At 41.0% G+C, this 22478-nt stretch overlaps 1 protein-coding gene across 15 annotated transcripts in view; it reads left to right on the forward strand.

The window, feature by feature from the left end:
• ZMYND8 (zinc finger MYND-type containing 8) overlaps window positions 1–22478 on the forward strand; it is a 149656-nt gene that overhangs the window by 73549 nt on the left and 53629 nt on the right. For all 15 annotated transcript variants that reach the window (XR_008305667.1, XR_008305666.1, XM_053243417.1 and 12 more), the window contains 3 exons: window positions 9953–10101; window positions 18285–18503; window positions 20053–20166. Coding sequence is in view for 13 of the 15 variants with exons in the window: in XM_053243417.1 (XP_053099392.1) it covers window positions 9953–10101; window positions 18285–18503; window positions 20053–20166 (482 nt within the window). In the remaining 2 variants the exon portion in view is untranslated. The remainder of the gene's footprint in view (window positions 1–9952; window positions 10102–18284; window positions 18504–20052; window positions 20167–22478) is intronic.

Raw genomic sequence — 22478 nt, forward strand, 5'->3', positions numbered from 1 at the left:
TCAAAGGCCATGCAGAAAAGTTGGGTTTGGAATAGGGGTGTGCATGGAACCGCGGAGCTGCGGTCCGGCACTGGGGTGGGGGGTTCGTTTAAGGGCAGGGGAGGGTTTACTTACTCCTCCCGCCGCTTTCCCCCATCTGGTGCTGTACTTTCTTCAGTAATTGGGGCGGCAGCAGGAGGATACCTTCCTGCCGCCCCTTCTGATGCTTCGCTGCAAAAGGCTTTTTTAGAAGCCTTTTGCGCATGTGCACGTCTTGTGCGCAAAAGGCTTCTAAAAGCCTTTTGCAGCGAAGCGCTAGAAGGGGCGGCAGGAAGGTATCCTCCTGCTGCCACCCCAATTACTGAAGAAAGTACGGGCGCACGTGTAGCCTTTTGCACTAAGTCTTTTGTGCTAAGTGGGGGAAGGTAAGGAAGGAAGCGGGGGAAGGTGCATTCACTGCACCGATTACTAAAGAAATTGCATGCGGGCACAAAAGGCTTCTAAAAGCCTTTTGCACTGCAGCCAAGTGCCGGGAGAAGGGGCGGCAGGGAGGTATCCTGCCACCCCAATTACTAAAGAAAATACGGCACCAGATGGGGAAAAGTAACCCTCCCCCAAAGGAACCCTCCACCCGAATCTGAACCATCCATATCCGGACCGGTCCGGAGGCCACATCACTAGTTTGGAAGCAGGATTTGAAGGGAGGGGAAGCCTCTTGGATATGCAGGGCTTCTTTTGTGATCTGTGAGTGTGGCAGAACATGAACTGCTGCTAACCTGTACTTTGAATATGTCTGTGCTTAATATTTCTGCCTGAAAGACTTTACATGTGACCCTACTTCCATTATAATACCTTTTTTCTGTTTAATTACAGTGTAATTATGTCCCATGTGCACAGATTTTTCTCTCTCCTTCCTCTGCTTGGGAAAGGTTATCCCAGGCGCAGGAATAAATGTTACTGAGAAAGCAAAACAAGTGGATATTTTTCCATATAGGAAGCTCTTTGTGAAGCCATATGTGGTTAGGATGACCTTAACCATATCAGCAACTGCACTCTTTGGCACAGCTAAAACTAGGGATATAAAAAATTAAATGGTTAAATAATACAAATAAGTACTCTTATTTCAGTAAAAAACTACTGTCCTCATTTTGACCTTAGTTTGGAGAGAGAGGTCACAGTAGAGTAGCCATGCCCCTCGAAATTCTGAGTTTCCCCCAGATTTTAAGTATCTCGTGCAGATTGCTTAGCCCACCCAGATTTCAGCTTTCATTAAAAAAAAGAAAAAGAAAGAAAAGCTGCTAAGCTCTACCCCTTGTAGAAGCTGAGTTATGGAGCAAAATATGCAGTCACTATGTGCAGTCGCTCAAAAACTATTTTCAGGCCAATTTACATTAGGCACCTGGATTTGGAAAGCCAGAATATGGCAACCCTAGGTCATAGTCACTTCCTCGTCTTCTTTCCCAGACAAGCTGCCAAACACTGTGAACTTCCAGCACCAAAGGCCCTCCTTTCCTCAGCCCCACACTTTTGTGAGTGGATGAAGCTCTCTTGCAAGAGCGTGTTGATCTCTCACAAGAGCTCATCCCTCCCCCTACCGCTGGCATCGGTGGTGTTCCCATTGTCCTGGCAATAGAACTGGCGCAACTCTTATATTGTTTGGTATAGGTAAAGGTAGAATGTGTCGTCAAGTCGATTTCGACTCCCGGCGCCCACAAAGCCCTGTGGTTTTCTTTGGTAGAATACAGGAGGGGTTTACCATTGCCTCTTCCTATGCAGTATGAGATTATGCCTTTCAGCATCTTCCTATGTTGCTGTTGCCCGATATAGTACCAGCAGGGATTCGAACTGGCAACCTTCTGCTTGTTAGTCAAGCATTTCCCCGCTGTGCCACTTACGGAGACTTCTCTTCTGTTTTTATGCCTATACCTTGAAACTCTTGACAGTAACATTTTAAATGGTTCAATGATATAACTTTGTTTCAGATTAGTACTTTTAAAAGTGATATTAACATCTCTATTAAAACTGGCCTCAATTATACTGGCACAATTGTTAATTGTCCCAGCTAAGTTTCAACAGCACACCATTATAAGCCCTGAACATTCTATTGCTTGGACAAATGGTTTTGATTTTATAATCTGCCTTGCCATCAGTACACATTCACTAGGTGAGAAGAGACACCTCCCCAGCAAGTTTGGTAAAGATCTGTTGAAAAAATGGCTTAGATAGAGCAGTCTGAATCTTGTCTCCTTTGAACAGGGATTTAAAGGGTTGGTGACATTCTTTCGGATTGAGGAAATGGTATTTAAATGATTTTGTAGTCCATTTGCATAGTTTCAGCCTTTAGACTACATGCCAGAAAAGTGCCTTTTGTATATCCCTCTGGGACACAATTGATCCTCAAAGTTGCGTTTTCAGAGGCTGAAAAATGCAACTTTACTGCTAAAAGAGTCTGTGCAGTAGGACTTTTGAAGCTGCGGTGCCTATAGCATTGCCCACAGATAGTATGGCGGTCAGCTCCGTCCCTGTCCAAGCCTTGGAAGCACAGCCCTTCATTTTACTCCCCTGCCCTCTTATTTATTTTCCTCACTGCAGCTATACCGTTTAATACTGCTCCTTTGGGTTAGAAAAGCACTATTCCACTCCATGGTTGTCGGTTCTTCAAAACCACGTGTGTTTTGTCCTGACCTGCAAAAACTGGTGCACTGCTCTGTGCAGCTGGGTATAAGCAGGAGGCAGGGGGAGGAGACACACTTCTTTAGTTAGGTGCGCTCTCTCTCTCTCTCTCTCTCTCTCTCTCTCTCTGCAGGCATCCCCTCCCCACCACACATATCGAAGCCTAGAGGAACCCTTTGTAGCCTAGCTAAACGAAGTGCCTCTCCTTCCCCCCACCCCACTCCATTTAGCTAGGCTACAAAGGGCTGCTCTAGGCTGCAGTGTCTGTGAGTGTGTGTGTGTGTGTGTGTGTGTGTGTGAGTCTCCAGTGTGTGTTTGTGGGGGGGATGGCTGCAGTGTGAGTGTGTGGCTGCTGTGTGTGTGTGTGTGGCTGGGTGAGATGCTTAAAATACGAGTGAAACCCGGAATTGTGGGGTTCATGGCAACTCTAAGCCACTGTTGCCTTGAATATTGCTATAAATATTGGGGGGGGGGATAATCTTTTAAAAAACTGACCTGTCACTGGAGGTTTTAAACTCTGCCTTGAAGTTGTATTAACTCTGCCACAACTTGAAGGCAGAGTTTAAAACTTCCAAAATTAGATCCCATGACAAAAGAGTATCTTTCCTCTGTATCCTTCCCTTGTTTCTCTTTTATCCTTGTACACTAGGAGCTGGTCATCTAATTCTATTTCTGTTCACATTCTTGAATATAGTTGCTGCAGAACTGCCTAAGAATTATATGGTAAAAACCACTGGGGTTTTTTTTTTTTGTGTGTGTGTGTTTTTGAAATCTTAAATTTTAAAAAATTTCATACAGGAACACACTTTTTTTTTTCTTTTTAAAACTTCTATACATATTGTAAGAAACCCTGTCTTTTTTATAAATATGTTTCTGCTAAAGTTTTTAATGGTCACATTTAACTGTCAACTTTCTAGGACATATTTTGAATACAAATGTGAAGTGATTCATAAAAGATATTTCCAAAATAGAAAGTACATTTTGTAATATCATCACTATGCAGTACATTTTGTACGTTTTTACTGTCATGTGATGCCAAATACTTTAATCCCAAAGAGATGAAGATATATTAATCTTCATATAAATTATTCAAAAATACAGGAGCAAGAAGAATTCTTATGCAACTTTATGGCTGATGTCATTTAGGGTTTATAAAGACAATCTTGTCCTAAAAAAAAGTTTCCCCATTGCACCTTAGTTACTAGCGTGATCTGGCAGCGATTGCATTTCAGCTCTGCACTTGTAATTTGTGGGGGGAGGATCCTTTGGTAGCAGAAATGCACCATTTGCCACCTTCTTTTCATTTAAATAAAAGGCAGGAGATATTTCCTGAAGTGTTGGGGAAAGGACAAATTATAAACTGCTTTAAAATAGTGTGGTACAATGAATGGATAGTATGATTCATTCCAATTCACTACTATGAATCAGAGTAGAATTTACCTTCTACGTGGAGCAACCACTAATGTTGGCTGTTCCAGTGTGTAAACTGTCCTTTAGCCTGCCTACTTCATAGGACTGTTGTGAAAATAAAACAAAGTAATTCTTTGTTGTAACCTGCCTTGAGCCCTTTGGATAGGGTGGGAAATAATCTAAGCATATAGATCAGTACAGTTATTTAATGTTTAAAGCTGAGATGGTAGCAAAAGTACTACTGAAATTTTGTGTTACCTAGTTGTGATTGTTCTCAGATGCTTTGTGCAAATGCAGGTGCCTCTTCTCCTTGTTGATGAAATCAGCAGACAAGGTAGTACATCCCACATTTGTCTAGACTCCGTTTAATGGAAGGCAGTTCCCATTAGTTCTGGGTTATCACAAATGTACATAATACATGAGGTTTCCATTCCCTATGCATTACATTAGAACTGACCATATGCTGTTTCTAAACAGATTTGGTTTCAAATAAGTTGTATATAGAAGAGAAAGTTCTTGTTTCATGCTACCAGATATTCATAGCACAAAGCAGTGTGTTCCTGTATATTTATATAGTAAACCAAGGTAGAAATGCATGATATAGTAGCCTTTAGAAGCTTTAAAAGCAATTCATTTTAAAATTTGGATTACATTTGTGATAGGCAACTTGAATCTGGAGCCTGACAAACATTGTCAGCTTATTGATGGACTTGTAAAATGGAAGATATTTTAGAGCAGTTGGATTTTTCCTGATTATATGTTTTGGATACTGACTTCTAAATTTTTGTGGGCAGTTCATTGCTTAAAGAGAAAGTCCAAAAGGGAGAGGTTATTTCCCTTCCTAAATCATCTTAAAAATATTTTATTTTGTTAAAACAATATCACCTGAGGAAGAATAAGAATGAAGACTGATTTATTAGCACCTGAGGAAGAATTAAAATCAAATGGGAATATTACCAGTTGCCCATAGGGTATGTTTCTTCACTGTTAGTTGGCAGTTAATAATTGGAATGAAATAAATAAATAATACTTCTAATGATGTTGCAGGATATTTTACATTACTAATTGGCCAGAGTGCAGAGCATCTGCGTCTCTAGTTTGCCTCTCGTTCTTGGCCTTCCTCATTCATTGCCTTCTCCCCTCTTCTCTCTCCCTCAGCTCTTCACCCCCATTCTCGGCCCATTTCGGGCTTCCTGCCCGCCTGTGCTTTCTCCGCCCCTGCTGCCACTTTCTCTCCCTGACACTCCCCCCCCCGCCTCTTTCTCCACTGCCTCTTTCACTCACCTGTCCTCATTCAGTCCCAGTGCGGGCCATCCTTACATTTGGCTGGCAGGTGGGGCAGAGAGAGAGGCTGTGTTGTCCTCTCTGCCGCCTGCTTGGCCGTTCTCCTGGGCAGCAGTTTCTTTCCTCCCATCTGCCTGTCTCCACCACTATCTGGCAGCTGCTTGCGAACTCTCAGGAGAGTTGCTGCGCATGGGATTAGCAATGGGTACATCTTTGAGAAATATATGTATAGATAGTTGACAGGCACAAGGTTATAATATTATATTTGATATCTATGCACACTACTGGGTCTTTTGTACTAATTTCATGTTATGCCAGGAGGCATCATTTATCTATGACCATATTAAAACTTACCTTTTATAATACATAGCAGCGTCCTCTCGAAGTGTTGCTTCTATAGTCTATGATAGTTGTATTCTTAAAGCATTTTTTAAACAACCCTTTTAGGCAGGGGCCGGTTGGGCTGAATCTTGTTGCTCTACTTTGTACATGCTATTGCCTTGCAGAAGTGAGAAGACCTGACTTTTCATATGCTTCTTTCTATAATTACACATAATGGTGAGAAGCTATCCTCTGCCCTCTAGTGGCCTGTTTATGCAGGGTCTAGTCAGGTAAAGGAATACAGGTCATGAATTTCTGCCCAGGGTGGCTTAACTAATTAGCTGCTACAGCTGGACCTTCTGCACTTGCTTCCTAGCGGGAAAACAATTCAGCATATATGCAAACAACACTATAGGACATATGCAGAGTCTTCAGGGGCAAGGCATGTCTGCCATCCTAGATGAAGCACTGAGTGTTCCATGAGAACATAGCCGGAATTCTATTGTAGGGTAAAGTAGCCTGGGATAATTTTGTAGACTTATTTATCTGTTTTATTTCGCCTGTGTATGTGTTTGTATTCTGGCAGTTCAGAATTAAAAAACAGAACAATTAAAACATTAACACAATTAAAATAATTTAAAATACAGATAATACTCTAAAAACCTAAAATTGTGAAACGCAAAACTAAAAGTCTGACTAAAGAGATATTAGTGAAACAGATTCACTAAGGATGTGGCATGAGCAGGATGTTTTTTGTCCAGAAGATATTAGGCTATGGGGGCAGGCCTTGGCAGGTTTTCTTTGGATCTAGGATTAAGATTCATTTTTACGTCTCATCCCTGGCCCAGCAGTGCCCCCTGCTCTGTGGTGTGTGTGGACCCCCAGCCTTGCTGGCTCTCTCCTCCTCCTCCTCCTCCTTGCTTCAAAGTTGCATGTTAATTATCTGAGTAACCTTTAAGACAACTTCATATGACAGGTTAGTATGTTTGTTTGAGGCTGTTTAGCTCCACACATTGGAAGCTTTGTTTTGAAGCTTGCAATAGCAGTGTGAAATTGATCTTACAGGCACCAACACTAGTGGCAGTGTCAAAGGAAGAGAGCATGGGTGCAGGGTTGGGACCTTTTCCACAGCAGCTCTACATTCAGTGAAAATAATGACTACGTGCATTAGCCATTTTATGAACTCGTATTGCTGTATGGTAGTGATACATAGCATAAGTGGCACCCCATTCCTGGTAAGATGGCAGTCCTGTTTGCTTCCTTGGGATTAAGTCCTATTGGAGACAGCTCACTGCCAAAACATGCATAGGATGGAGCTGTAACAAGTTTCATCTTGTTGACTTCTACCGTAGCAAGTGTACAAACCAGAAAATCCTGGCCACGACTTCTGTAGTACTGCCCTTTGAAAAATATTTCACTAAGGTCAACACTGTTGATAAGAGTTCAGAATATCACAGCACCAAAAATCACTATCCATTGTTTAATTAACTGAGCTTGAACGTTTTTTTTTAAGGAGCCCAGGTAAAAGATGGAGTGGGTGGGTTTTGCACTATTCAGCGTAGCAAGAAGCCACTCTATACAGTCCATTCTAGCCTGCTTGGGGATTGGGCCTCATGAATTTAATGGGTACCAAAATAGATGGGCTCTGTCCTCTCCCTCAATTTCCCCCTTAGCATGGTGGGTGTCTCTCAAAGCTCCTCACAGGACACCTGTTTAATAATAATAATAATAATAATAATAATAATAATAATAATAATAATAAATTTATTTTCACTGTTGTCATACTAGGAAGCCACACATAAGAACAGCATGCCCTCACTTCCGCTGTTGCTCCCCTTCAGCTGGTATTCAGAAGGGTTGTCTCACATTCTAGCCTCAGCAGTTCCTGCAGAAGGGAGGGAACAAGCCAGTAAGAGAGCAAGTGAGGGTGGATGGGCAGTCTGTCAACCCACCTTGAAGAGTAAGACCTTAACAAAAGCTGCATTTCTCCCTCAGACTCGATTTGCCCCTTGTTCAACTGCTCACCTGAGGGCTGAGAAGAATTCTCACCAAGAATTCAGCCTGGAAGTCCCTTCTCTTCCCTCTTTCTCTCCTCACTCTAGCTTGGAGCCCCCATGCCTTGACTTCCAGCCCATTCAGACCAGATACTCCCTTCTCTGGTTCCTTCACTTTCCCTTTTCTGCACCCTTCCTTTGCCCTGCTGCACAAAGCATCCAGGCAGATAACAGTAAATCGATTGCCACAAACTAAGCCATGTGGCAGCAACAACAGCGATTTCTCCAATCCTTACAGCCTGTTTGCTTTTTCCTCTTCCAACCCTCCTCCAAGTCTTGCTTTCGTTCTCCCTCCCCCTCCTCCCCCTCCTCCTCATGTTGATCCATCAGCTGCTTGAACCAGGTGATGGGCGGACACAAGCAGGAGGAGGAAGCAGCCTCCCCTGCCTTGCTTGCTGTCCCCTACTTGCATCTGTCCATTGCCTGGCTCAGGTTCTGTGATTAAATTTCCAGGCATCATGGTGGCAGGAACTCAGATCTCTACAGTGTTTCATAGAAGAACTGTGCAGTTTTGTTGCCTGATAATCCTGTTCTCTCAAATCGCTAAGATGAATTTCTGGTTTCTTATAAATCAGCAACATGAGTAGTGTATAATACTGGGTGCCGATGCATCATAAGCAAGGAGAAGTTAGGACCATATGTTATGGTTTTAATTTCTTTGGTCTCACAATAACTGTTTACTTACTGATCTTTGACTTACATGACCTTCAAGTTGATTATGTTATGTTGAACAAGTTATTTGTGTATCCTATTGGAGCCATATTCCCAAGAAATATAGGCCATAACTGTTAAAATCTAGACTCTGGCTAGAGCATTTGATATGTCCCTATCCTAAAAACAAAAACCTTTAAAACAAAACTGCCTTTTATCTTGGGAAGGCTCACATAATGCTTAAGCTTTATGTGGGCCTTTTGGTTTGGATTAAATCTGCCTGTGGTAAATAGGTAGTGTGAGTCTAACTATGAGCAAAAGCTGCTGGGAGGCGTGTAATGAGCTTGCTTATTCCTCCAAACAGGTCTTAGTGGATGTGTGCTCAGTATCTGTTCTTGTACAAATAGTAAAAGATGGGTGTGCCTGCTAAACGTTTTAATGTTTCCCCCTGTACATAAGTGATAGTGTACGAAAATTGTCATATGAAGAATAATTTAGATTGCTGTATGCCCGCTGGTAGACTGTGTATTTGTTTTGGATGCTAAGGATTTAGGGTGACCCCTGCTGCCTACTAGAAATCACAGATTCCACATTGGATTACTAATTGATATATTCTTCACTGGATAGTGAATAGTATGTAATCTTTAAATTCATCTCTGTTCCAGAGGCATACTTTGTGTTGTCAGCAGAATCTTTGCTAGAGCACTTGATCATGCACAAACAGGAGAATTGAGTCACTTTATTCTCTCTACATTTATTTATTTTTAGCTGTTGACATTACCACACTTGTGACTAGCAATGGTACTTGAATTGAATATGTCTCTTCCACAAGAACAATGATTCAAAAGTGCCATTTCATGGCAATATACTAGAACTTCCATGAGGTGTGATGGTTGTCTGCTTAGCTTTTGTTCTGTACTGTCTAGGCTGATTCCTGGTAGCTTGATGAAAGACAGCTGTGTAGTTGACAAAATAGCTTTATTGACACTAAGACTCTAGAGCTACACTAAGTTTAAAACTTATTTGTCAGTTTGTTTGACACACATTTGTCAACTTGTTTGACACATATCTTGACTTTAAGAATGTGGCCTTTAAGAATGTGGCCAAGCAGAAAAGGTAGATTTTCTTATAATACAAGTAAAAGTAGCCTGTGTCGACAGAGCGTTCATGGCTCTGTCGACAGAGAGCGTTTATGGCTCTGTCTTTCCTGCATTTTTATCCTCATTATTATGCTCCATATGTTACAATTCTAAAAAGCAACAATAGAAGTTCTCTGCCTTGACTACCTTAGCAGCAAACATCTATCTTTATATGGCGTACCCATTGCTAATTCCATGTGTGGCAGCTCTCACGAGCTGCTGGCAGGGGGAGAGGAAAGTGTCATCACCAGCGGTCAGGCGGGTGAGACGGGAAACAAAACAGCGGCAGGGGGCGGGAGAGAAAAATGGTGGCGGCGGGAGGAAAAGAAATAGGCAGTGGGCGGGCAGGGGAAACTAGAGGCGCAGATATTCTGGGCCTGGCCCAGCTAGTTCCAGATGGTTTGTTAAGGGTTCTTAATGTTGCTGTAATTTTTGTTATAGATCCTGGCTCTGCTGAACGTACAGCACAAAAAAGGAAGTTTCCAAGTCCTCCACACTCTTCTAATGGTCACTCCCCAGAAGACTCCTCAACAAGCCCTATTAAAAAGAAAAAGAAACCTGGTTTATTGAACAGTAATAATAAAGAGCAGGTAATAGAAGTCGTGGATTTGATGTGGTGTTGGTATATTAACCCCATGATGATGACTAAGTGCTCTATTCTTTCCTTGGTGCAGTACCACTGCTTGTGATAATGGGTCCTCCTTGGGTTGCAGGGGAAACAAAAAATGAAAATTTTTATTTTATTTTTAATTTCAAGATATTTCAATGAACTTGAAGTCTATTAAAGTGCCATTTTTGTAGTTAAACAGAATTAAAAACCTGTTGAACAAGTGCTAGTGTTGACCAATCACATGTTTATATTTAACATATACTTTCTCCCCAACCCCCACCCCCTCAACAATGCTGCTAGTACTGAACTTACTTAAACAGACAGAGAGCAAAAAGAGAAGAGAAAAAATTGGCATAGTTCTCCCTGCTCCCACATATTTTCTATCAGACCATAAGTCAGTATTCTTCATCGCAAGACCCATGAGCCAATGGAATCTCCCTTTGACTCTGATTTCCTGACTAATTGTTCATTAGGAATGCGTGAAACCAAATATTTGGTACTATATGGAGCTGCTCTAAGTACTTGAATGAAAACTCTTCTTCAGGGAACTACGTCATGTAAAATATAACAATGAAGGAGTAATTATAAAAAGAACTGTTAAAAGGTAAATAAAGAAACTAACAAGTTAAAACAGTAGAGCAAAGAGATTTAAATTAACTGAACCAAAGTTATGATAAATAGTTTCTTGCAAACAAAAATAATAAGTTCAAACAAAAATATTTATATTAACTAAATCACAGATTATAAATAGCTTCTCGCATACAAACTGGCAGGTTTAAACAATGTAACAAAATCAGAGAAGAAGCTAATTATCATAACTTTGGTTCAGTTAGTTTAAACATGTTTGCTATACTGTTTTAAATTGTTCGTTTCTTTCACAGAAATTATTTATTACCACCTCTTGAGGCTATTCACACAACTGTAGAAAATCGGGCTAGCCTCCGCTAGCCGGATTTTCTATAATCGTGAGAACCACTGGGCTCCGCTGTGAGCCCGGTGGTTCTTGAGCGGGTAACCTGAAAAGCAGCCTCTCAGCTCGGGGGTCTCCCCAGTATGCCCTGCGCACTCGCTCAGGGCATACTGGAGCTTCCGGGGGCTGCGCGGCCCCTGAACTCCCCAGCCCCTGCCGGCTCTGTCATGGAGCTGGCAGTTGTGGAGGCGGCTGATCCAGCCGCCCAGGGCTCCCGCCCTGCTCTTGTGCATACGAGCAGGGCGTATGCCCGCTCACTCTTACAAACTGGGTCTCACTGACCGTGAGACCTGGCTCCTTGTCTTTGCACTTGAGGTTCATCATATTCCCTTTTTTCAAGGTCATAATTATGGCTTGTTTTTATCTACCTTTTAATAGTTACTTTAATAATTACTCCTTCTTTGCTCTATTTTACATGTTGTAGTCCCCTGAAGAAGAGTTTTCACTCAAAATGCATCATGATCTACTTCTTCAATAAACTGTCATTGCACCGTTGCCTTCCTTCCTACCTGTTGGTATGGTCATTTTCCCTCCTGTGTGCTTCTAAGTACTTGAATGCCACACTCTTTATTGGCACCCTCATGGCACTACATGGAGGTGACTCCACAGTACCACTGAGGCTCCTTTAAGAGAAACTTGAGCCATTTTGAACCCCAATGCTGTCATGGAAGGTGCTCATGGAGCACTGGGAAGTGTAATCCTTTCCAGTACTTTCTCCGTGGTGCCCTTTGGGGTAAGTGCTAGGAAAACCTCCAATTCTCAGTGCTCTGTGCATGTTTTCCAAGTTGGTTATGCGGCTGGACAGGGTTCGATTTCTCATAAAAGCTGTTTCCCCCTGTGCTGGGAAAAGTGCAGCATTCATGGTAGTCAGTGCATTGGAAAATGGCTCTCCCACTGAAGGGTTGTTTTTTTGGTGTGCCCCCCCCCCCAAGTGGTCTCTGCTTTAGAAACAATTAAGATTGCTGCCCTGAGTACTTGAATGCTACTCTTTTTATTGGCACACCAGAAAGAAAGCTTGTATTGCCGAAAGCGTCTATGTCCAGGACAGTAGAGAGGCCACCAGAAGGAGTTAGAGCAGCACTGGGTGTTTCTCCACTCCTGCTGGGCCTGAAATACAGATAAGAACTTGGTAGACAGACTGTGTATGGGGTAAAGGAAGAGACTGCACTGCCCTCTGTCCTCCCCACTGCCCATTCGTACACTGAGACCACTTGCTAGCTCCTTGCTGCTACGTGAGGCTCTCGCTGTGGAGGAGAAAGCTGGATAACTGGGCAGGGGATGGACAAAAGGCAGATTCCTTTTCCTTCCGTTTTTCCTGTGGTTGTTCTTCAGGAATTTTGAAGATGATGTTTTAGCAAAGCAGTAACCAGCAATTTTGATGGAAGTAAGACCAAGCTCAGGCTATGGGGATCAGGGAATATGATGTTGCTTTGTTGGCCCTCACACCCACTCTAATTGTTGCTTCATCTGTAATTCTCACAGTAAGTGACTTGATTCTCCGGTCCTTGTCCCACTCCCAAAGGCAGCCTTGTTCAGTGCTGCCATGCTGGTAGACTGGTTTGCTCTTTTTGTAGACCTAGGCTGGGTAGCATTGGAGCAAGTGCTCCCTCTAGTGCTACTGACCTTTTGACCTTTACTTACCAAGAAGTGGATTGTTGATATCTTCCTGGAGGGAGGATATGTGTGCTAAGATAGCTTCACTTCCTTTCCATGCTACTGTTCCCATGGATTCCTTTGTATTGGTATATTAAATAAATTCGTCTAATGCACAATCCTGTTACATTGTATATAAATTTACTAAGGGAATTCTAATGAGGCAAATCTAGAATTGCTGATATTTCTGCTTATTAGTTAACTCAATAGTTCTAGGCGAATAAATATAAAATGTGGAAGGTTTTCTACATTATCATTCTATGAATTGTTAATCATTACCTAAATTCATTCAAAATACCTTATCGGTTTTTCTATTAGTAATAATCACTGCTCTGGTAAATGTAGATGACACAAACATTGGGTCTAATTCAACAGTTTTCCTATATGTATTGAATTTTCACCGCTGGTTCATCCTTAACCTTTGTTAATTGTTGGACAATTTTTGTAGTAGCAGTTTTCACTCACTGCACCATGGAGCAATCATATGTTCAATAGTGACATTGCAGTTACCCGATAGTTGTAGCATTTGTGGTTTGGGGGCAGGGGGAATTTATCTCCTGTTTGGCCTTCCTACCTTCTGTGTTGTTATGTCTCTATTTTTTACACATACAGTGTATGTGGGGTGCTGGTCAGTATTCTTATGATCATAGCTACCAGTTGAAAAGTTGGGCATCATGCAGCTCTGCCCACCTTTTTTTCAGGTAGAGATTATTTATAGAATACCAGTAGGTTTGTGGTTACTAGCTTTATGAGATCACGTGTGTGTGGTCTTTGTATGTTTGCTGAATTCATCCAAAGTGTGTGGTTAAATCTCTAACTGCTGAATGCACCCTGAGTTAAGTTTTATTATAAGTGAGCAGAGATGTGGGGTGGATTTTTTTCTGGAAAATTTCCCTGTACTTTATTTTTCCATATAATATTTTCGCTTTCAAAACATTTCTATTTGGCTGCTTCAAAAACCTTAGAGATACAGTGAGAGGAAACGAATATGGTTTAGGTGGTGATTTGTTTGTTTCTAACTGTATAAATGGGTTAAATAACATGCCAAATCAGATCACTCTATTTAGGGCATTAGGATAATTTGTTTAGTAGTTTTTCTGAGAAGAACATTAATGCAAATTTTATGCAAATGAAGAGAATTTTGCATGGGGGGGATTCCAGAAATTTTTCCTACTCAACATTTTCCAGAAAAGCCATGGCTCTGTAAATATGTCAAGCACTGTTTGGTTCTGGTTAGGCTTAGTTTAATTGCTGGCAAACTTACGTGATATATGAATACTCTGAAAATCTGAGCTATTTTGCAGAAACAAAGATCTATATTCTTTCTTTAAAGCAGGAGATTGAAATGTTAGCAGTCTTTCTGCTAAACAGCCATCTTCTGTAGTCAACTGAAGAGAACACTGTCTGACACATGGTATTAACATTTTAATTGTTGGTATACTGTTGGTGGTAATCAGATATGCTGATTGTTGGTGTAGGTCCTTACAAGAATAATACCTCTATAGCAGAGCAACAGCAGTAGTAATTAGCATACGGTTGCCTTGTTTCCTATAGCAGTGGTTCCCACCCTGGGGTCCGCCAGATGTTGCTGAACTACAACTCCCATCATCCCCAGCCTCAGTAAATTGTATCTGGGGCTGATGGGAGTTGTAGTTCAGCAAATGAGAGCCAGTGTGGTGTAGTGGTTAGAATGTTGGATTAGGATTGGGGAGATCTGAGTCCAAATCCCCATTCAGCCATGAAACTCACTGAGTGACTCCAGGACAGTCACATATCTCTCAAAACCCCCCCCCCCAAAAACCAAGTTCTGGAGGCTCCCCAGATTGGGAACCATGGTCCTAATAGTAGTCAAGTAGAATTTGTCATGGGAACTCTCTTTCATGAACCGGTGTTGTCATAATTACTATTAACTCCTGAAGTTTTTGACCATTCAAATGATTCTGGATTGAAATCACACTGGTAGTGTACCTCTGTTGTTTCAGCTACTGTTCAGCAGCTGCTGTGATTTGGAGAGTATTGACTTGATCAGTTGAATCCCCAACATACAACACACACACAGACCTAGAGAACAGAGTAGGATGTAGCCTTTGTGATTTAGTTAGGACTTCTTTATACTAGGAAGAATGCCAGAGGCAGTAAATTGAGGATTTTCATAGTTAGTATACCTTGTTTATTTGGACATGGAATTCTAGGAAGATCACTTATCACGAATTGCTATTGACAGATTTCATGCCTGTATGGAAATTCTGCTATGTTTTGCATGCTTCCTGTATAACAGTGTAATTTTTTACACAGTCATTCATTTTGAGATGAATCAGTACTGAGAATCGAGAACTCCCAATTACTCAGGAACTCGTTAAACAATTTTTGATTAGGTAAATACATTTGAAATGCAAATGATTTAAGCAGATTTTGTTACGAATTCTCACTAATATAAAGAAGGCTGAGAGTGTGTAAGAATCTGTAGTTGTCTGTTGGATTTTCTACCTTGGAAAATATTGGAAATATTAAGTCTCAGGTGTGGTATTTCTTCTCTTTAGCTGAGGTGTTTTGTGGAGGCCCCAGGTTGTGAATGGGAAGCAAGCTTTTGGTCACAACTCCACTAGAGAATTGCCCCTAATTGGAGCAATGAGGGCACTTAAATTTAAATACAGACAGTTTGGCATGTGCACACTATCTTTTGCTTTTTTTTTTTTTTTGGCAGTCCGGATTATTTATTACTCTGTTGCCACACCAGTGCTATTTATTTCGCAGTGCTGTTTTTTTGTCACTGTTCTACTTATATTAGAAATGGACCAGTTGTAGGTTTCTGATACTACACTGTTGGACAATACTTGAAGACTACTTGTGAACAGTTTCATGTTGGACTGTAATAGTAACTTCTTAAGCATGGATGTGGTTCCTTGTTAACGATGATAAGCCTTCACAGTTTTTGTAAAATATATCTTACCCAGTTTGTTGGGTGTGGGTATAGGCATGCACTGGTGGAATTGCAGAGGTGTTAAAGCTTTTCTTTTCTTTAGAGTTGAGGGTTTAGATATAAGGAGCAGTGAATCTTTAATGCTTCGTTTTTTCCCCTTACGGTTGTTTTTAACATACAGAATGGCTTTCTGTGGTCATGAAGATATTAAAGGAAGGAAAAGCTCAAAATAACCCAATTTCAAGTATTTCTACATGTTTGATTTCTACATAGTTATACAGAAAGTTTTGACAGCATCTAATTAAGTACCAAATTACATTTTGCTTTTAAAATTTCCCCCACAAAAATTTGATGTAGGCACATTGCTTTCTCAGGAGGTAATTGATGATCTGTTGAGTTGGTCCAATTGTGCCCATAAAAATGCCTTGCTTTTAAAGAAAAATATTAAATCTGAAAATCATTGGCAAAGTTCCATGACAAAACTGAAATTAATGAGACTTTAGTTAGTCATGACTAGCTTGTCTGATTAATTTTAGTGGTGGTTAGTCATGAGTAACTAATCTGAATATTACCCCATGAGTATGAAATGGCATGCATTTACAGATAGGTCACAGGATTTTGTAGAGAGAGTGTACCTTTAAAAAAATTGTTGCAAATGTTTGCATAGTTCACTGCTTTTCTGCTAATTCATCTTTAAATATGAACTCATTTTAAGTATGTGGTCATATACAAATGTTTGGATGCTGATGTGTATGTGACAAAGTGATGCTACAAGAATGAACAAGTTTGATTTTTTTTCTGGTGAAGGTTGACCAATGGAAAAAATAATCCTCACAATGATCATAATTATTCTTACGATTTATCATTTTCTTTGCTAGTAATTCAATTCTGAGGTGCTTTTATGTTGCAATAAAGTGATAAATCTGGAAGGATGAGAGTCTTAATGTGATTTAAAGAGACTGACATATACAAAACAGGGCAATGTGAATATATCTCTCTGTTGAAGGAGCTGGGCAGGTTCTGACAATTGTAGCAGAGTTCACAGTGTCTTCAGTAGTTGGAAGTAGGAATGTGCTGAAATGTGATTCAGCTGTCCGAATCACCAGCACCTCTCTTTAAATGTGAGGTCTTAGCCTCTTTAAAACAGAGAGCAGGTCTGTATCTGCTCCTCCTCTGCTTGCCACCATTACTGTCACCCCAGCGCTCCCCACAGCTATGCCCACATGCCAGTGGGACATCTACCAGCTGCCCCTGCATGGCACTGGCACACACATGGATTCTGCACATGCATGGAGGCCATTTGCGTGGTCAGCAACCATGCTGGTCACGCAAATGGCCTCTGTGTGTGCTCAGAGGCCATGTGTATGCAGGGGCAGCTGGGAGACACTCTACTGGCCCATGAGCATAGCTGAGGAGAGCACCGGGATGGCGATGAGTGAAGGAGGAGCAAGTACGGACCTGCTCTCTGCTTTAAAGGGGCTGTGTAAGACTTCAAATTTAATGGGAGGTGCCAGCAATTTGGACAGCCAAATCATGTTTTGGCACATCCCTTGGAAGTGCTTCTCCAGTCCCCTTCCATATTCCCCATCACATCCTTCACTGTCCCACAGGTTTCAACTTGTTCATAACTATTTATTTTTAATTTCAAAGCAGAGCTCGGTAGAGGGGTGTGTATGTTTGTGTTAGATGCTGCCTTTGAAGCAAACATGACCAGTTCCAAAATTTGGAAACTCTGCTTTAAACACTCATACAAACCAGGATCAAACCATGGTTTGATATCGTGGTTTGTATGGAGTGCTTTAGCCAGAATTTCCACATTCGCATGTTGTAGGAGACTATGGTTTAAGAAACCAGTATACTTTCAAAGTAGTCAGGCACACAAAGGGAGGAAGAAAGGAGAATGGGTGGTGCACAGACTCATGGTTTTGTTCCCAATTGAATGAAGCATGACTTATTGGACCAAAATGTTTACATCTGCATTCAGCCTCTGTGTTTCTAAAGAAATTAATGCCCATGTGTATTAGAAACTCATTCACCTGTTGGGTAGTCCCATTTGTAAATTAGCTGAAATTAACTGCTAACATCTGCCAGGGGGCATCAGTTGTTCTGTGTAATGGATGATGATAAGCCCAAACATTGACAACAGAACATCACATGGACATTGATGGTGGGAAAAACAAGAGAAACCCAAGCTGTTCAAGACAAGTCCTGGCACCTGTCAAGTCACTTTGTTATTACAAAGATGTACATGTTTTTCTTTTTAACACCACCACTACACACTTTTTAAATGCAGACACACATTACTTACACTCTCACTCTCTCTCTCTCTCTCTCTTTCACTTTCTCTCTTAATTAAGGTGCTTCAAAACATCTGAGGTGGGACAACTGCTCTTGCCTCAGAGGATATGTGTAGCTTCAAAGGCAATGTAAACATGTCTTCAAAGGCATGTAAACATGAGCTGAATTCTGTAATACTGGTGGGGACTGTTTGGTCATGTTTATTATTATTATTATTATTATCATCATTATTTAATTATTTATTTAGTTATTTAATTGTTTATTTATTTGAAAATGCAAATTTGTTTTGAAACCAAACCTGTCTTTCTTGCCTACATTTCAGTCAGAACTAAGACATGGTCCGTTTTACTATATGAAGCAGCCACTCACCACAGACCCTGTTGATGTTGTACCGCAGGATGGACGGAATGATTTCTATTGCTGGGTTTGTCATCGGGAAGGCCAAGTCCTCTGCTGTGAACTCTGCCCTCGGGTTTATCACGCTAAGTGTCTGAAACTGACAGCGGAGCCAGAGGGGGATTGGTTTTGCCCAGAATGTGAGGTTAGTTTGTAATGAGGTGCATATTTGTCTCATTGATAACTTGTTTCCCACATCTTAGAACTTGTGTTCTTTTCCATCGAGTTTCACTTCTTGCAGCGTTAGAGAAGGAATAATATACAGATGCTTGACTTTTAATAATATATATCAATTCAGTGACTGTCATTCTATGGATCGAAACACCAGGATTAGGGACTTGTCAGAGCTGCTGCACATGTGGCAGGCACCCCCAGTGGTGGTGTGCAACAAGGCAGTTGCACAATGACTTAACATGGCATCCGCACAGTTGCCACCTATTTGGCAGCCCTGGTGGGTCTCTGACATCAGCTTTCTGCTGTACAGAATGTTGGCAAGTAGTTTTTCCTTCAGCAGTATTATCTTGATCATCTGCGTTCTCTGTGCTCATTTTAAGTGCTATTGTGGGGCGGGAAGAGAAAGTGTGCTCTGTGTGTGTTTTGTCTCCCAGGCCCCATTCACACTTTCTCCTAGTGTGATAATAGCAGCTTTCATGCAGTATCATCCCATAATATTTTGTTGAACATTTCAGTGTCTATATGAGCACGGCCAGTTGTATGGTTCCTGCCTATCTGATTATCAACTGGCTAAAGGGTTGGCCCAGCCCATCTGTTTTCTGTATCCTTTCTGAATCAGTGTGGAAAGACATCATAGAGAAGTAGCTTCCAGATCACTAGCAGTAAGTGTGCATGGGGCCTTAGTTATTGTATGTATGAAGTTACTGACGTTACTAGTGTAAGGAACAAAACAGTGGCAGAATGATAACACAGAAAGTAATGGAGAAGATGCATACAAGTTAATTAATAATCCTTAATTTGTTATGTTGTTGTAAACTGCCCAAAAACCGAAGTTTGAGGTGGCCTACACATTTAAGAGAGAAATAAATACTGACCCTCCTACATAATTTGTTAGTTGTTACAATATCAAAACTGTGTTTACATTTTCATTGAGATAGAAAAATAGTTCTCACATTTTAAAAGCTGTAAGATTTAAAATTAAGGATGCCAGGGTACGCAATTTATTTTTCAGGGAATTATGCTATTGTCACTCAGCACAGGTTCCATTCTCTCCTATAGTTAGCAGGATTTTTCTGTATTATGTGCAGTTTTGTTACTCATCATCTTCTTTCCTGAGACACAAATCTGTGATGATAAATACAAAATTCTGTACTCTCTAGAAAGGATGAGAAAGGAAGCAAGATTTGGCCAACAGCACAGTCATACTGGTCTCCAGTTTCATAATTCATTGACATTCGTGGGGTCAGTCAAACTGCCAGAAAAGCATCTTCTCTCTTGATTTTCCTCCTTCTTCGGAAGTGGCTCAATAAGCTCCCTGTTGGGAGTGCTAGTTTGTGATCTAATTCATTTCCTGAATCCAGGACAGTTGCCATTGTCCTGCATGCCTGAAGGGAAAACAGATTTCAGGATTGATATTTGTATGTGACAGTATTCTGCATGTTCCACAATAATGAAGGGATGTTAGGGTACTCATCTCCACATGTTTTGCTGATTTATTTATTTTTAATCTTCATTTTTAGAAAATTACTGTAGCAGAATGCATAGAAACACAGAGTAAAGCTATGACAATGCTCACTATTGAACAGCTATCCTACTTGCTCAAGTTTGCACTACAGAAAATGAAACAGCCAGGGGTAAGGACAATGTGTGTTAATACATGACTCTATATTATTTGATTGTATAATTCAGTCTTTGGATTTTTAACTACCGTACATACGCAGCATCCTGGTTAACTTCCTACTGTAGGTAATGTATAGTAGAACAACTGTGGTTCCCTTCCCTCCTCCGCCTTGCAATCTCTGAAAATGAGGGTAATTTACCATTCAAACTGGGATGAAATGTAATTTCACTGGAGGTTCTGGTCAATAGATTTTGACCATAGTTTTGGAGTTCCAAGCATAGAAAATCATGCCACTGTAGCTCTTTAGGTGAACAAAGAGTTGTTTTGGAATTTAATACGATGAATTTAATACGTCGTACACAAAAATATAGGAGACAAATATATTTCTGTCTCTTTTTCTTCAAAATGGCTTTATGATTGCGTTTCTGTCCTTTCCCATCTGTTTCTGTGTTGACTCGTAATGCTGGTAACACAAAGTTTCATTGACTGACTGTGCTGGTAACAATCTTAGCAGTTCAGCTTTGTTGCTATTAGTTAAAAAGATATGGTCACAATTCAGAAGGTTGCAAATGTGCAGGCTTTTCACTGCAGAGGTCTGAGGTTATATCTGGATCCACCAATTTGCCTTACCAGAAAAGCCCCAATTCCATTTTATTATTTTATTTTATTTTATTTATTTATTTTACATATTTTTATACCGCCCAAAACCTATGTCTCTGGGCGGTTTACAACAAGACAAAAACAACACTAAAACATTAGTTAAAAACAAAACCCAGAAATTTAAAACACAACAATTTAAAATTTTTACAACAATATTCTAAAACAACATTAAAAACAATCAAAACAGTATCAGTTAAAAGCCTGGGTGAACAGATGCATCTTTAGAGACTTTTTTAAAATTGTCAGAGATGGGGAGGCTCTTATTTCACTCGGGAAAGCATTCCAAAGCCTCGGGGGCAGCACCGGAGAAGGCCCATCCCTGAGTAGCCACCAGACGAGCCGGTGGCAAATGCAGACAGACCTCTCCTGATGATCTCAATGGGCAGTGGGGTTCATAATGAACTATTTTGTTAGTTCATGGCCCAAATGTTGGAAAGTCTAAAGTTTGTTATAAGACAGGGGTTTTCAAACTGTGTTTTGGGAGCCCGATGGGGGAGCTGGGGTTGCAAGCAACTTTAAAGGGGGTCAGGAGAGAGCTGACTGGAGGCAGGGGTCTTACCTGACATCTTTGAGACATCAGTGGGAGACAGAAGTTGACAATCACCTGGTTCTTCCACCACTCACAAAGCTGAGGGTAGGCACAACAGTGGCACTCTTTTGGCCAACAGGATGGAAGAAAGTTCCCGCTTAGGACATTATCCCTAGCAAGTGTCTCATAAGAACATAAGAAAAGATAATGTGTGCTGGATCAGGCCCAAGGCCCATCTAGTCCAGCATCCTGTTTCGTACAGTGACCCACCAGATGCCGCTAGAAGCCACAGGCAGGAGTTGAGGGCATGCCCTCTCTCCTGCTGTTACTCCCCCACAACTGTTATTCAGAGAGGGGAGTCTCCTGCGAGGGAATTCTCTTCTGGCTCATTGACCAAAGAAATGCTGCTGCCATGCCTGCTTGGCTTTGTGAGGAGCAGAGAGTTTGTTAGATCCTGTCTTCATGTCCATGTTTTGTTCTTTTAGAGCAGCTCTTTTGGGACCACTTTAAGTTCTTGATGATGTCTCTTCCTATATTTTGATTTGGATAAGTATGCAAGCTGAGTACAAAAATTGAGAAAGCTTTGAAAATACTGGTTACCTTCATACTTGTGTGAATCAGAGTTCTCAGCAGTTGCCACTATAAAGAGCAAATACTGATCAAAAATAAACTTGAAGCTTGAAATTAGATTGGCAGTCTCGGACCTAAAGCCCAGGTGTGAAAAACAAAACAGGAGTAAGCAAGCTCATTCTTCTAATTAAAAGATAATGTGTGTTATTTATCTCTGTTTAATCAAATCAGTGGCTTTAATCCGAGTGGGGTGGGTGAGGATGGTTTGCATGACAATATATTTATCAAAAAGAATCAAAATGTTTGAGAACCCCTGTGATAAAAGATATCAAATTTAAAATGTCATTGTCTGGTATGATTTCCATATCATGCAGTATTGAACTGATATTTTATCAGTACTGCTAGAACATTGGGAGAAGCAATGGAACAATGGGAGAAGATAGGAAAAATAAGATAGGCAAGAGTACAATCAGTTTGACATCCTTAAAAAGTCATCTGTACTCAGTCTCCTATTACATATGTCAAAATTAGGCAATGTGTAAGGTCCGATACATAAACTAGGGATG

This window comes from Hemicordylus capensis, chromosome 4 (genome assembly GCF_027244095.1).
Source record: "Hemicordylus capensis ecotype Gifberg chromosome 4, rHemCap1.1.pri, whole genome shotgun sequence".
NCBI classification, from domain to species: Eukaryota; Metazoa; Chordata; class Lepidosauria; order Squamata; family Cordylidae; genus Hemicordylus; species Hemicordylus capensis.